At 37.8% G+C, this 15,363-nt stretch overlaps 1 protein-coding gene across 1 annotated transcript in view; it reads right to left on the bottom strand.

The window, feature by feature from the left end:
* LOC124721662 (probable medium-chain specific acyl-CoA dehydrogenase, mitochondrial) overlaps positions 1 to 15,363 on the bottom strand; it is a 181,092-nt gene that overhangs the window by 44,050 nt on the left and 121,679 nt on the right. The window contains exon 8 of the mRNA XM_047246732.1: positions 10,631 to 10,771. Within this exon, the coding sequence (XP_047102688.1) occupies positions 10,631 to 10,771 (141 nt within the window). The remainder of the gene's footprint in view (positions 1 to 10,630; positions 10,772 to 15,363) is intronic.

Raw genomic sequence — 15,363 nt, 5'->3', positions numbered from 1 at the left:
TTTTCAAGAAATGTTGCCAAGAGCATGTATAGCCTTTCCCTTGCTTATCGAATTAGCTGCAGCTGCTTCTGTCATTGCAAAAGGAAGTGTTCCACTTGTAAAAAGCAAGGGACTCTTTTGCAATTCAAAGTGTCATAATAGTTTAAGTTGTTGCAATAAATAAGATTTGAATCACATAAGTAAGTAATTTTTATAACTATTATTTTCTTTTCTCATGTAGAATGTACTGTGTATTTTAAGTTCTTGATCATTCCTTTCAGAAAGAGAGGTGAAACAGTTATGTCACCCTTGTTGGAGATTTATATTTTCTTCTCAGTCATTCAGTCACTATAAAATGTCACATGTCCAACATTCACCATTAGTGCACGGTGAATGTCAACATTTACTGGTGTAAGTCAGAAATAAGGGTATTTAGCAAATATTTCGGACATACACTAAGCGACTATGTGAATGTTGACATTCACCAGTGGAAGTCAACATTCTCCAGATTTGTGTGTTTCACTGTGACACATATAACAAAGAACTCCACAATCCTTTAAAACTTATTCCAAATAATGTTGTTATAAATTCTTTGTACTTCGGGACAATGTTTCAGTTTTGTGTGAGATGCTGACTAATTCAAGGGGCATACAAATCCTTTCCTGTCAAGCTTATATAGCTCAAATTTCATTATCATGTATGTTTTTTGCATTTAATATTTTCCCAACACCATCTTTGTTTACATGTGATGTGTTACAATAGAGGAAGGAATGTGTGACTAATGGAGATACTTTATTTTACTTGTTTATTTTCACTTTTAGACATACATTTAGTTTTTATTCAAAACAAAAAAACTCCTCAAAACTGTGTTCTGAAATAGTATTTGTTTCTCCACTACATAGTGCCACAAGTTACCCAAAAATCATGAGACAACACAGATTTACATGTGTTAGTATGACGTGTAACTGATGATGGATGTTTAAACCTTCAAAATGCATTGTGGATACAAATAAATCAGTGATTGGTAACAATGAGCTTGTTGTTTCATTTGAAAATAACTGCATAGAAGTTGAGCTGAGCATCTCTTTGAAGCCTCCTGGGACTAAAATCCATATGATAAATAAATAAATAATAACCCTAATTCTCCTCATTTAGGCTCATGTTTTTGTCTGCCAGGATGTTCTTTAATGCAGACAATGATCTTCCTTATTTTGCAAGAAGTGAGAGACGCATGCGTAAATGAGGAAATTTAGGAAAATGTGTGGCTGGATCATTATGGATCCTTTGTAGTTTCACCACCAAAAATTGTTAGATAGAGAAGCTAGAACAATTAGAACAGAGACATCTTTAGTCCAAAAGCCATATCGGTAATAATCATGGTATCCCAAAAAATTTGTGCTTGCCTCTTCCTGATTACCCTTCACTCTGGATTTGAGCTGAGAAAGTGAAGGGAGATTGGAGCATTACTGCTTCTTAGTGGTTTGCCATATTGCAGCACTCCTAACTAAGGAGATTGTATCTCCACTTGGTGAAAACTCTAATGAACTATTTTATTCAACAATGATCTCAAGCATCCCCAGTGTTCTATGGGCTGCTTGTAGTACACATTCAGTGGTTTTCAGAGTATTATCTAACACTGTTTTACATATGTAACCTGGTAGTTTCAAGACTGTTATGTAGTCATCTTCAATGTTACAGAGCTCAGAAACCAAGTTGCGTCGGTAGGTCTCCCACTGGCTTCTTTCCTTGTTTGATGCAGAAGTATTTAAGTTTACTACCATGTGAAAGGTGTGTACTGCAAAATGACCCTTTACACTTGAAATAATGTGCCCATTGATGGAATATATGAGGCAAGCATTCTGTAATCCATGGTGAAAATGGTTTCTGTGAGAAAACTGTGCCCAAAATTGGTTGAGTAATGTCAGTTAACACAAATATCCATTTGCAGTACCAGCGAGTCTGACACAAAAACCCAAAGTCTTGGAACCATATGTGTGTATGACAGAATCGTTGACTGCCAATAAAGAGACAGCATTGACTTGCTTAGCATCAGGAGAGTACATGGCCAGCAGAATGCTGATGTCCAATCCCATGTCGATTAAAAACAGTAAGTCTGAAGAAAAGTCACTGACAAACATTGACACTGTCGCCTCCAGCAACATCACATAGGCTGTTTTACTGCAGCTGGTAGTACAGTGAGTAGTTGTATATGAAGTATGTAATGTAGAGCATCGATTGGTTCTCTGCAGTAGGTGCTGTAAATGGCTGTCACAATCTGTTGCACCTAAGACAGATCATGTTTGGTATTTGAGTACGAAAACAGTTTCAGCACTTCATAGCTTTTAACCAAAATGTCTTTAAAACCAGCAGATTTCTGCACTAGGTAGCTGATAACTGTAAGACTGGGGTGCAAGGGCATGGTGTTTACACATGCCATCTGCAGCCACAGTTCATAGTTGCACTGTCTCTAGATGCTTAGCTATCTTCTTGATGGTGCCATGGAGACTTTGCTGCTGCCTGATGACCATTGATCATACCCAAGAATCTCCAAAGTTTCAACTCATTGGACTGGTCCAGCATGGGTCACTTGCCTCCAGAAGGAATGATGGGTGTTGCAGTGGCCACCATGATGCACGAGTTGAGTGTGGTGTGCCCTCTGTTTGCAACTTGCATAATGGCTATCCTTCATGAGCAATTAATAGAAAAGTGTCTGAAATAATACTGGCATCACACATCTGGCAACAATAACAGCTACCACGCATTCAGCTAACATTAATCATTCCATGAAAATGTGTCCAGAATTCATGTGGTGTCTTGTCACCACGCCTCTTGTTGGTAAGGGATCTGAGTGAGCATTTGCAATGTGAGATCAGCACCATTTTGAGAGTATTGTAGGCATATTGAAGAGGATGGGAGGGGGGGGGGGGATAGGATACAATTGGACACTAAAGAAGTCACTTGTTGATAAAGGTTACTGATCACTAAAGTGAACTGTTGGAGGCCATCACAGATTTTTTGTTGGGCAACTTCAAACAACAGAGACCATAATTGTAAATATGGTGCAAGATGACTATGAGATCTGATGGGTGGAATGTCTGTTGCTTTTGTGTTTAGATGGAGGGACTGGAACCAGTAGCATGTTAATGTTGAGTTTAATGTCACTGAAGCATGGCTGTGCACAGCATTGTTCTCTGGTTGCATTACTGTAACTGCCAATGGTAAAACAGGTGTGGATGTTATCATGCTGTTTGGAATTGGTTTGATGCATGGTGCAGTTGAAATACAGAAGATGGACATGGTACCATCCATGACATTAAACACAAGATTGAGGTTCTACAATCAATGGTATGCAGTAGGTTATTCAATTTGGCCATAATGGAATGTATCTGTGCAAATAACCTATACATACAGGGTGTTCAGAAAAGGGCTCCCTGATTTCAAAATTAAATATTTCAAAAACAAAGATCGGTAGAGGAATGCAGTAAACGGTATGTTTATTGTGAAAGCTGTAAGAAGTTTATACAGCAGTTTGAAATAATAGTTACAAAAGCTGCTAACAGATGAGACTGTACACTGTACAACTCATATCAGCATACATAAGTGAAATAATCATATGAAAACAGGGACAGAGGTGGCACAAACGAAGAATGAAATTCGCCATCACATTTTGTAGTGTCTCAACTGAAATGGATTCACATGCCACAGAGATTGCCGATTCAAGCTCGTCCAGCATGGCGGGATGCTTCGGGTAGACCATGTCTTTCACTGTGCCCCACAAAAAAAGGTCACAAGGAGTCAAATGCGGCAAATATGGAGGCCAATCCATGCCTGCACCAGTAAATTTGGGATATTCCAAAGCAATGACTCGATTCCCGAAGTATTCCTCAAGAAAGCGAAACACTTGTTCGGTCCAATGTGGTCGGGCTCCATCTTGCATAAACCATTCAGTACCGGGTCGATCCTCTAACGCTTGCTGTGTGGTGACAAATTGTTCCAAAATTGCAACGTAACGTGCACCAGTGACTGTTTCTCGAATGAAAAAAGGGCCAATAATGCCTCTGCTGCATACTGCAGCCCACACAGTAACTTTAGGAGAATGCATGGGTTTTGCTTCACACCAATACGGCTTTTCGGAACCCCAAAATCGCCAGTTCTGATTATTCATGTATCCATTCAGGTGGAAGTGTGCTTCATCTGTAAACCAGAGGCAGCCAACATCAAATCCTTCACTATCAATCATTGTGAGCATCTGATTAGCAAAGGCAACCCTTTGTTGCACAGCTCATATGGGTATGGCCTGGTGCGTTTGGTTTGAAGCATTCCAGCATGCAGAAAATACTGAGAAAGAGCCTACACGTTTCCATTCAAAATTCAGTCTCAGATGCAATTCTACGGACGGATGACATTGGATTTCACTGAATAATTCCAGAAACTGTGGCGATATTTTCAGACGTAACTGCGGTTTGCTTGCGGCCAACATGCCCCTTAGATCATCAGTTACGCTGCCTGTTCATTGAAATTTTGTGAAGAGCGTACGAATGGTTTTCGCATCAGGTCCTTTTGGAACATTAAAATATTGCTTGAAAACTTCGCCTTGTTGCTGTAGGACTCTCTTCTAACCTGTGGTACTCTAGCACCAGAAAAACACATTGTTCAATGGAGTGCATGGTTTTAATCTCTTCCTTCGGTACGCTAACCTCCTTTCACATTTCAATAGTGGAACTGATCGCTCTGGGCTTCAGATCACTATTTATACTAGGCATTACCTATGGCGTTTATAGCACCATCTGTTAGCAGCCTTTGTAACTATTATTTCAAGCTGCTGTATAAACTTCTTACAGCTTTCACAATAAACATACCGTTTACTGCATTTCTCTATCGATCTTTGTTTTCGAGATATTTAATTTTGAAATCAGGGAGTCCTTTTCTGGACACCCTGTAAGAGTGCAGTTTCTTCTTTGTGGTCACCAATTATTTAGAAACACTACCATCTATGTATAAAACACATACATCGGTTATTGGTATGATAGTGTTCACTTTTATCACACACAGACAAAAATCATAATGCAAAGACATTATGAAGCTAACAAGAACAGCTAAATCAAAGACCATCTCCAACTTAAACAATGCACTTGTTACATATCAATTTGTTGATTGTCACTCTCACAATGTCTCTATTTAATGTCGCTCTATTTAATGTCGCTCTATTTAATGTCGCTCTATTTAATGTCGCTCTATTTAATGTCGCTCTATTTAATGTCGCTCTATTTAATGTCGCTCTATTTAATGTCGCTCTATTTAATGTCGCTCTATTTAATGTCGCTCTATTTAATGTCGCTCTATTTAATGTCGCTCTATTTAATGTCGCTCTATTTAATGTCGCTCTATTTAATGTCGCTCTATTTAATGTCGCTCTATTTAATGGCATCTAGCAAACTATATGATATGTTTTATGAAAAGAGAAACAGTTGTTCAGAAAATTCAGAAACACTTAGTGGATGAGTACCCACAGATGACAAATCTGAAGAAGAAGAAGAAGAAGAAGAAGTAGTAGTAGTAGTAGTAGTAGTAGTAGTAGTAGTAGTAGTAGTACCCAAAATCTTCTTAGCCATCCTCTGACTACAATTTCTGACATTTTTATCTACTAGTTAATCCTCAGTATTGCAAATGCTGTTAACATTCCTGTGTGTCTGTCATATCAGTGCTTTGATAGTGCAGTGGAAAATCTTTGTTCTACAAGAGATGCACACCCAGCTTGCTTAAGACAAAAGCTTATGTGGATTACTATATGTAGCTTGATTGCACATAGCTAAAAAAATAAGGAAAAAAAAGTTTTATGCTAACAAATATTTCTGTTGTCAAGGTGGTTAGCATAAGATATCCCATGCCAAACTATTCTAATCCTTTACTCTTTTATCACCTTGTGAGTATTTACATCCATTTTTGTTCCACAATTTAACACACACTTCATAATGACCTTATCTCCTTACCTTAAATACTCCTCCTGTGTCCAGCTTATATCTTATATCTTACTTCTTACCCAATATATTCACCCAATTATTTTTGGTAAATAGCCTCAAGACTACCTATTTTTCCTTTTCTGTGTGTGGCTTTCCCATTTCTTTGACACTATTTGTCCTGCTGTAGTCTCCTGTTATATACCTGGCTGCCTTTTGTTGCGCTCCTTACCTTTAAAAGGTATCTTTGTACATAATCCCATATCTCTGCAGCATACTCAAAATCTACATCTACATCTACATCTACATGATTACTCTGCAATTCACAGCCAGCCAGAGTGGCTGAGCGGTTCTAGGCGCTACAGTCTGGAACCGCGTGACCGCTACGGTCGCAGGTTCGAATCCTGCCTCGGGCATGGATGTGTGTGATGTCCTTATGTTAGTTAGGTTTAAGTAGTTCTAAGTTCTAGGGGACTGATGACCTCAGATGTTAAGTCCCATAGTGCTCAGAGCCATTTGAACCATTTTTTGCAATTCACATTTAAGTGTCTGGCAGAGGCTTCGTCGAACCACAATCATACTATCTCTCTACCATTCCACTCCTGAACAGTGCGTGGGAAAAATGAACACCTAAACTTTTCTGTTCAAGCTCTGATTCCTCTTATTTTATTTTGATGATCATTCCTACCTATGTAGGTTGGGCTCAACAAAATATTTTCGCATTCGGAAGAGAAAGTTGGTGACTGGAATTTCGTAAATAGATCTCGCCACGACAAAAGACGTCTTTGCTTTAATGACTTCCATCCCAACTCGTGTATCATATCTGCCACACTCTCTCCCCTATTACGTGATAATACAAGATGAGCTGCCCTTTTTTGCACCCTTTCGATGTCCATCAATCCCAACTGCTAAGGATCCCACACCGCGCAACAATATTCCAACAGAGGACGAACGAGTGTAGTGTAAGCTGTCTCTTTAGTGGACTTGATGCATCTTCTAAGTGTCCTGCCAATGAAACGCAACCTTTGGCTTGCCTTCCCCACAATATTATCTATGTGGTCTTTCCAACTGAAGTTGTTCGTAATTTTAACACCCAGGTACTTAGTTAAATTGACCGCCTTGAGAATTGTACTATTTATTGAGTAATCAAATTCCAACAGATTTCTTTTGGAACTCATGTGGATCACCTCACACTTTTCGTTATTTAGCGTCAACTGCCACCTGCCACACCATACATCAATCTTTTCTAAATCGCTTTGCAACTGATACTGGTCTTTGGATGACCTTACTAGATGGTAAATTAAAACATCATCTGTGAACAATCTAAGAGAACTGCTCAGATTGTCACCCAGGTCATTTATATAGATCAGGAACAGCAGAGGTCCCAGGACGCTTCCCTGGGGAACATCTGATATCACTTCAATGTTACTCGATGATTTGCCGTCTATTACTATGGATTCATGATTTCCTGTCAGGAAGGTCGCAGTTCAGTCACACAACTGAGACGATACCCCATAGGCCCGCAGCTTGATTAGAAGTTGCTTGTGAGGAACAGTGTCAAAAGCGTTCCGGAAATCTAGAAATACGGAATCAACTTGAGATCCCCTGTCGATAGCGGCCATTACTTCGTGCAAATAAAGAGCTAGCTGCGTTGCACAAGAATGATGTTTTCTGAAACCATGCTGATTACGTATCAATAGATCATTCGCTTTGAGGTGATACATAATGTTTAAATACAATATATGCTCCAAAACCCTACCGCAAACCGACGTCAATGATACAGGTCTGTAAGAAGGCTAGTAGGAGTAATCCATCGAACTAAACACTGGTGCAACCTGTGCATTTTCCAATCTGTAGGTACAGATCTACCAGTGAGCGAGCGTTTGTATATGACTGCTAACTAGGGAGTCATTGTATCAGCATAATCTGAAAGGAACCTAATCAGTATACAATCTGGACCTGAAGACTTGTCCGTATCAAGCGATTTGAGTTGCTTCGCAACCCGTAATGTATCTACTTCTACAAAAATCATGCTAGCAGCTGTTCATGTTTCAAATTCTGGAATATTCCATTTGTCTTCCCTGGTGAAGGAATTTAGGAAAACTGCATTCAATAACTCCGCTTTAGCGGCACAGTCGTCGGTAACAGCACCATTGGCACTACGCAGCGAAGGTATTGACTGCGTCTTGCCGCTTGTGTACTTTACAAACGCGCAAAATTTGGCACAAACTTCAATGCGAGATGCCTTTAATAGGTTCCACAATGAAACATTGTCTCCAAATTTGGTAGAAAATCTGAAGAAATTCTGGTCGTATGTAAATTTTAGACAATCTTTGGGATTTCGCGTTCTACTGAACTTCGTATGCTTTTTCTGTTGCCTCTGCAACAGCGTTCGGACCTGTTTTGTGTACCATGGGGGATCAGTTCCATCTCTTACTGGTTTATGAGGTATGAATCTCTCAATTGCTGTTGCTACTACATCTTTGAATTTGAGCCACATCTCGTCTACATTTGCATAGTCAGTTCGGAAGGAATGGAGATTGTATCTTAGGAAGGCTTCTAGTGACACTTTATCTGCTTTTTTAAATAAAATTATTTTGCGTTTGTTTCTGGAGGATTTGGTAGAAATGGTTTTGAGCCTAGCTACAATGACCTTGTAATCACTAGTCCCTGTATCAGTCATGATGCTCTCTATTAGCTCTGGATTGTTTGTGGCTAAGAGGTCAAGTGTGTTTTCGCAACTATTTACAATTCGCATGGGTTCGTGGACTAACTGCTCCAAATAATTTTCAGAGAAAGCATTTAGGACAATCTTGGAAGATGTTTTCTGCCTACCGCCGATTTTGAACAAGTATTTTTGCCAACATATCGAGGGAAGGTGGAAGTCCCCACCAACTATAACCGTGTGAGTGGGGTATTTATTTGTTACAAGACTCAAATTTTCTCTGAACTGTTCAGCAACTATATCATCAGAGTCTGGGGGTCAGTAGAAGGAGCCAGTTATTAACTTAGTTCGGCTGTTAAGTATAACCTCCACCCATACCAATTCGCACGGAGTATCTACTTTGACTTCACTACAAGATAAACCACTACTGACAGACACAAGCACTTCACCACCAATTCTGCCTAATCTATCTTTCCTGAACACTGCCTGAGACTTCGTAAAAATTTCTGCAGAACTTATTTCAGGCTTTAGCCAGCTTTCTGTACCTCTAACGATTTCAGCTTCTGTGCTTTCTTTTAGCGCTTGAAGCTCAGGGACTTTCCCAGCACAACTATAACAATTTACAACTACAATTCCGACCTTACAAGCTACATTCTGTAACCTTTTCAACATGTATAGAGACATCCATGGTTTGTTTACTGCCTCACCTATATGCAGACCCCAGTGAAGCTTCTCAGCATTCATTGTCTCACCCAGCTGTCAGCATAGCTGTCCTGCTGTGATATCATCTGTTTCTAGTTAATCACAAATAACAGCATTAGCATAAAATAGGTGTACAGTCATCACATATATCTCCTCTGCATGTCCCAAAAATATCATTCCCTTTGTATTGTCAGTGACTTCAAAGTTTATCTGCAGCAGCTTGAATTTTTCTGTGCTTTTTATTTTCAGTAATGATGTAATACTACATAAGTAAAGTCTTAATTCAGTTTATCTTCTTTCAAAAATATCAGAAGGTCATTGCTTTTTCTGTTTTGTGTCCGTTTTCTATGAGGGAACATATACAGCTCACTAGTCTCGCATCAATCCCAGTCCTCACAGCTTAATTAATAATGTAATGTGATTTAACATATTAAAAACTTTTGAGAGATCAATGGTTATATAGCCAAGTTGCTGTCTCCTTTCAATCACTTGTGATCAATCCCACTGAAAACCAGTTACCCATGACTCACATGTAAACCGTAAACCCTACTCGCAAGACAATATGGTAGGAAACTTCTGGTAGAGTGTGTGACTCAATGTTTCTGCCATTCAGTGAATGGTCTTCTTTACTCCTAAATTATTTACACACACACACACACACACACACACACACACACACACACACACACACACACACAAAAGTAGTTCAAGAAAGAAATGATTTATTCCAGTAGCTAGTAAAGTTTCTTTTAAGACATGTTGATTCCTATACTATCACCCTATTTTCCATGAAATGTATGTCAAATGCAAGATTCAGATGGTGCCAGAATTGAAATATTTTCTACTATTAGAGTGGAAAAGAAAAATATGATTTTTTCCTGACTCAAGATATTTCTGAATTGTGGCCTTCAGTAGTTTATGGTAGTAATTGTGTTGTAGAGACACATAAATGGTATCATTTTCAGTTTCAACTTCTTAGCAAGTCATCAGATTACCTGTCAAAAAAGTTTCCTTGTAATATTCTGCTATATCTTTCTTATTAAACAGATAATCTGATGAGGATTCGTTGAGAAGTCAAAAATATTTGTGTGACCTAAGGCTAAATTTAGTTTGCACTACAGTCACTGAATTCCCCAAAGGCAACATGACTAGTCTGTGTAAGCACTCTTTCACCTCACTGTGAAACTTGTTCCATAACTTTGAAAATTCTCCTACCTAGTGCAGATGAAGGAAGAACAATTGCACATGTTCTTACACAATAATACTAGATTGAACTGTAAAATGTGATTGCTAAGAAGTTATTAATGATTGTTTCACAAAGACTCACCGGAGGCCGAGTTTTATCAAAAGCACCCATGGCTATCTTGAATCCAGCTCCCTCAGCAAGGAGGACATTTTCTTTTGGTACTCTTACATCTTCAAATGTTATACCTCTGGTATCAGAACAGCGTTGACCCATATTAATTTCCTGTTAATGAACAAAGCATAATGTTGTTAAATTATATAAATATATAAACAATTGCAGTTTAAATAAGAGGTATTTGTTTTAAAGTACACTGTTGGTGATTATAACTGCATTACCAGAAATGATAACAAGTAATGAAATTTTGCTTATGGTATACAGGGCACAAAATCTAGCATACAGAACTGCCACCTCTGGCAACATACACATAGCCTATGTGATGCTTTTCAAGAGGACAGAACAGTGGTAGGTCTTGACCTTGTCAAAGGATCAATCCCAGGGTTTGCATGAAATGATTAATACAAACCTAAATCGTGATGACTGTGCAGTACAATCTTCATTCTACTGAATATGAGGAAAATGTCTTAACTGCACTGCCTCGGTCAGTTGTTCACTATTGTATAACGTCATTTCCATTATACATAGTTTGCACAAGATAACGTTTGATATAAAAATAGTTTTGTACCAGTTCTTAACATCTCTCTACATTATCATTGCACATGATATTGACACTTACTATTAATTCCATGACCACAAACACGCTGTGCTATCCCTTGCAAACTGATTAAACATCCCCCCCCCTCTCTGTGAGATTGTGATGCTAGTGATTTTTCATTCACCTGAGTACACCTAGATCTTAGCACATGCTTTTCTCTTAAGAGAATTATGTTGTGATCATGTGTGGTAATGTGACAGAGTAGTGATTAATAATCAAAGGGGACCACTACAACATCCATAGTTCTCTAAGTAATATTTTAACTGCCTTTTTAAATACAGGTATTTTACTACCAATAATCTCTCATCTTCTTTGGAAATTCATTATATAGTTTTATTCCCTAATGGAGAACGCTGTTCTGAGCTTTTCTTGTTTGTTTTTCCTCAGTAAATGCAAGTTCAAACTGGCTCTTGTTCCAAGATTATGTCTAGAGCTATTAATAAAATACTAATGTTTTTCCTGAACTGCATAACACTCTAGTACCTGCACTCACTTGGTGTAGTAAAGATACTCACTTACTTAAAATAGTTGTTGATAATGAACCCAGATACTACTTTCAGTTATAATTCTCAAAGCCATTTTCAGCAATTTGAAAACTATGTCCATTTTTGTGTACTTGGTCGACAGAAAAGAATCTCATACCTAGAAATTGAGTACAGTTTTAATGACTAGCAGTGCAATTACTTAAGGAATAGCTGAATAATTTTCTAATGATCAATGCAAAGTTTGGATATCAATCCTTTAGCTTGCTCAGTAGTGTTTTTATGATGATATTTCCATTTCTTCTGCACTTTTTTCTATATTTCTCAGTTGAAAGGTTTCAAATATTTTAATTAGCTTTTATATAATGTCATCTAGATAATTACAAAAACAGTGAATATTAACACTTTCCTGATTCTTTCTTTGTGGTTCTCCAAAATAACCACAACTTGGAGGCTTCCATCTTTTTTTTCAGGTGTTACTTATCTTAAAAGTACTTGTTCAATTGCTGTCCAACAAAATTAATGAAACAGGAGTAATGTTAAATAATCTGAATGATATCTTGTCCTACGCTTTAGCAAACACTGGCTTGAACAAAATACATGAGAACTAATATACCTTCCTCAGTTCAAACATGCAAGCATGTTACATAGTAAAACTGAGTCATGGGGTACCTGCGTTGTATTAGTATTTAGTTACACAGTTGAATTCCTGACCAGTGAAAAAATAGAGAACTCTCTATAGATGAATTACCAGTGTAAAATATAATTACCATTTGCATGTACAGGTCACCAGATGGAGACCAAATAGTGCTTTATAATCACATGGGAGATTAAATTTCTTCCAAAAGTTCCTCCAAGAAAAATCTAATTTTCTGCACTGAGATTGAATTTATTGGATTTTGATAAATCAATAGTGAAAAGACAATATTATGGTGAATGACTGCAGTAAATTTATAAGCTCAACTGTAACTGTTCCAACTGTAAAAACAGCAACCTCTGCATCTATCATTGGCCAAATTTTGATATCAACAATTGTAAAAGGACTGCCTAATAAACATTTAGTGAGTGCTGATGAGATATCAGATTATATCATCAAAGCTAGTGCAACATTTATTGTGGAGCCACTAGTAAACACTGGAAATACACAACCTTCAAATGATAAATTTACTAATAGTCTAAAAACTGCAAAAAGTAAAACTCCTGCATAAGAAGGGTTCAAAATGTTAAACTGTCCTATAATTACCAGTTTGTTTTGCCGGGCTTCAGCAAAAAATGTTCCTTAGAAGGTTAAAGAAAGGCTGATAAAGGACTCCAACATGGTTTCAGGGCTGGCAAGTCAACCCAACCAATGTTTGCCTTTTTAAATCAAATATTAGCAGCAGTGGATGATACACAACATGTATCACTAACATTCTAATTAAAGTATATAGTGAGGAAAATGCAACATTGGTTATGCATAGCTTAGCACAGTGGATCTAGGTCAATAGCTTCTTCATAAATTCTGAAAAAGCTATAACAGGTAACTTCCAGACTATACAGAATCTCCATACTGCAAAACCTGTTCTCACAATTGGAGGAAAAAATATCTCAAATCTGATTTACAGAAAAATTCCAGGCAAATGTATTCAAGAGGATTTGAAGTGGGAAATGCACCTCAACAATCTAAATTAAAAACTGAATACAATTACGCATGCTGTTAGTTCCCACTCATAATACAAGCTGCTCATGGCTGGTGATAGATACCATAGTAATATAGTCTTTACCGTTGTATGGAATAATTTTTTGGGGAATTCCACAATTTTTAAAAAACATTTCTACACCTATGTCAGTACTCAACAATCCACTTGACGGTTATTGGTACCAGAAGCACCTTCTGCCACACACTGATTTCCCCATCCCTGTTCCACTAACAAATGGCATGTAGGAAGTGTGATTGTTGATAAGCTTCTATATCAGTTCTAATTTTTTTAATATTTTCATCATTGTCATTTCACAAGAATTACATGGGAGGAAGTTATATGTTGCCTGACTCTTCATAAAAAGTATTCTCTCAAGCTTTCAATTGTAAACCTTTGTGATGCACGATGCCTCTCTTGTAGCATCTGCCATTGGAGTTCATAAAGCATCTCTGTAACACTCTTGCACCAACTAAATGATCCCATAATGCAACACACTGCTCTTCATTGTATATTTTCTATCTCTTCCATCAGTTCTGCCTGGTTAGGGTCCCAGACTGACAGATTGTTGAGTAGTGTTCATCAAACAAGAGCCTTGCAAGCCACTTCTTTTGTGGGCGAGTTACATTTTCTTAAGTTTATTCTCTGTTATCTGTCTGGTGTTGATATCAATGAGAGTAATCAATTTTTGACAATATAATGTAATTGTATAGATAAAAATCTACTCACTAAGCAGCAGTGGGAGAAGACATGTATAAAAAAGTTTTTATTTATGCAAACTATAGGAGCCAGTGGCTCCTCCTTCTGGCAGAAGGGTTAAAGGGGAAAGAAGAGGGATGAAGGGAAAGGGACTGGAGAGGTTTACGAATAGGGGTAGAGTTTGGAAAAGTCACCCAGAACCCTGGCTCAGGGGAGACTTACCAGATGGGATGAGAAGAAAAGAATGCTGTCTGGGGTCTGCTTTTTCCTACTGCCTGTTTCATGTGGTCATTCTACTGGACAGTTACTCCTTGACATTTTATGGTAGATGTTGTTTCCAGCAATTTGTCGTCAATAGTGTAGTTGTACAGTAGATGATTTCTTTTCTTATTTATGTGCAATATGTCAGTCCTGCATTATTCATCAATGTAACAATCAGCCCTGAATGTAAATAAATCATATGTAGGTCATTTTTCAAACCAATCTGTCTTCTGGCATTGCTACTATTTTATAGACAACTGCATAATCTCTGAACAGTCATAAATGATCTAGTTGAAAGGGTCAGATGCTCTCTATGTACAATGTAAATAGTAATGGTCCTATTGTACTTCCTTGGGGTGTTCTGGAAGATACCTTTACATCTGTAGATTTTGTTCCATTAAGAGTGACATGTTGTGTACTGTCTGCAAGGGAATCCTGATTCAAGTCACAAATCTGGTCCAATACTTGGTAAATTTGTAATTTTTTCATTAGATGGCAGTGCAGGGAAGTGTTAGGTTTATGCTGTGTTCCTGGACTTCAGGAAGGCATTTGATTCCACAAACAGAGATCTTGCAAACTCATTGTGCTGTGTTCCTCCATAAGATCCACATCACTGTAGATAATGGCACTCAAAGTTGATTTTCATAGACGAGATTTTCATTCTCCAAAAAAATCATAATTCTTGAACATAAAACACGTTCCATAATTCTACAACAATATAAACCTGTAATTATGTGCACCTGTACTATTACCTATCTTGAAAATGGGAATGACCTGCTCTTTCTTCCAGTTACCAGGTACCCTTCACTGCTCTAGAGAACTGTGATAAACTACTGCTAGAAATGGCAAAGTTCTTTTGTATAATCTTAAAGTCCTGATGCCTTTCCACTACTAAGCGACTGTACTTGCCTTTCTATTCCACAATTGGTTATCTCAATATCTGCCATTTTGAAATTCATATGATGAGTGAAAAAAGGGATTGTA

This window comes from Schistocerca piceifrons, chromosome X (assembly GCF_021461385.2).
Source record: "Schistocerca piceifrons isolate TAMUIC-IGC-003096 chromosome X, iqSchPice1.1, whole genome shotgun sequence".
Classification (NCBI taxonomy): Eukaryota; Metazoa; Arthropoda; class Insecta; order Orthoptera; family Acrididae; genus Schistocerca; species Schistocerca piceifrons.
This window is presented reverse-complemented; position numbering and strand designations above follow the sequence as displayed.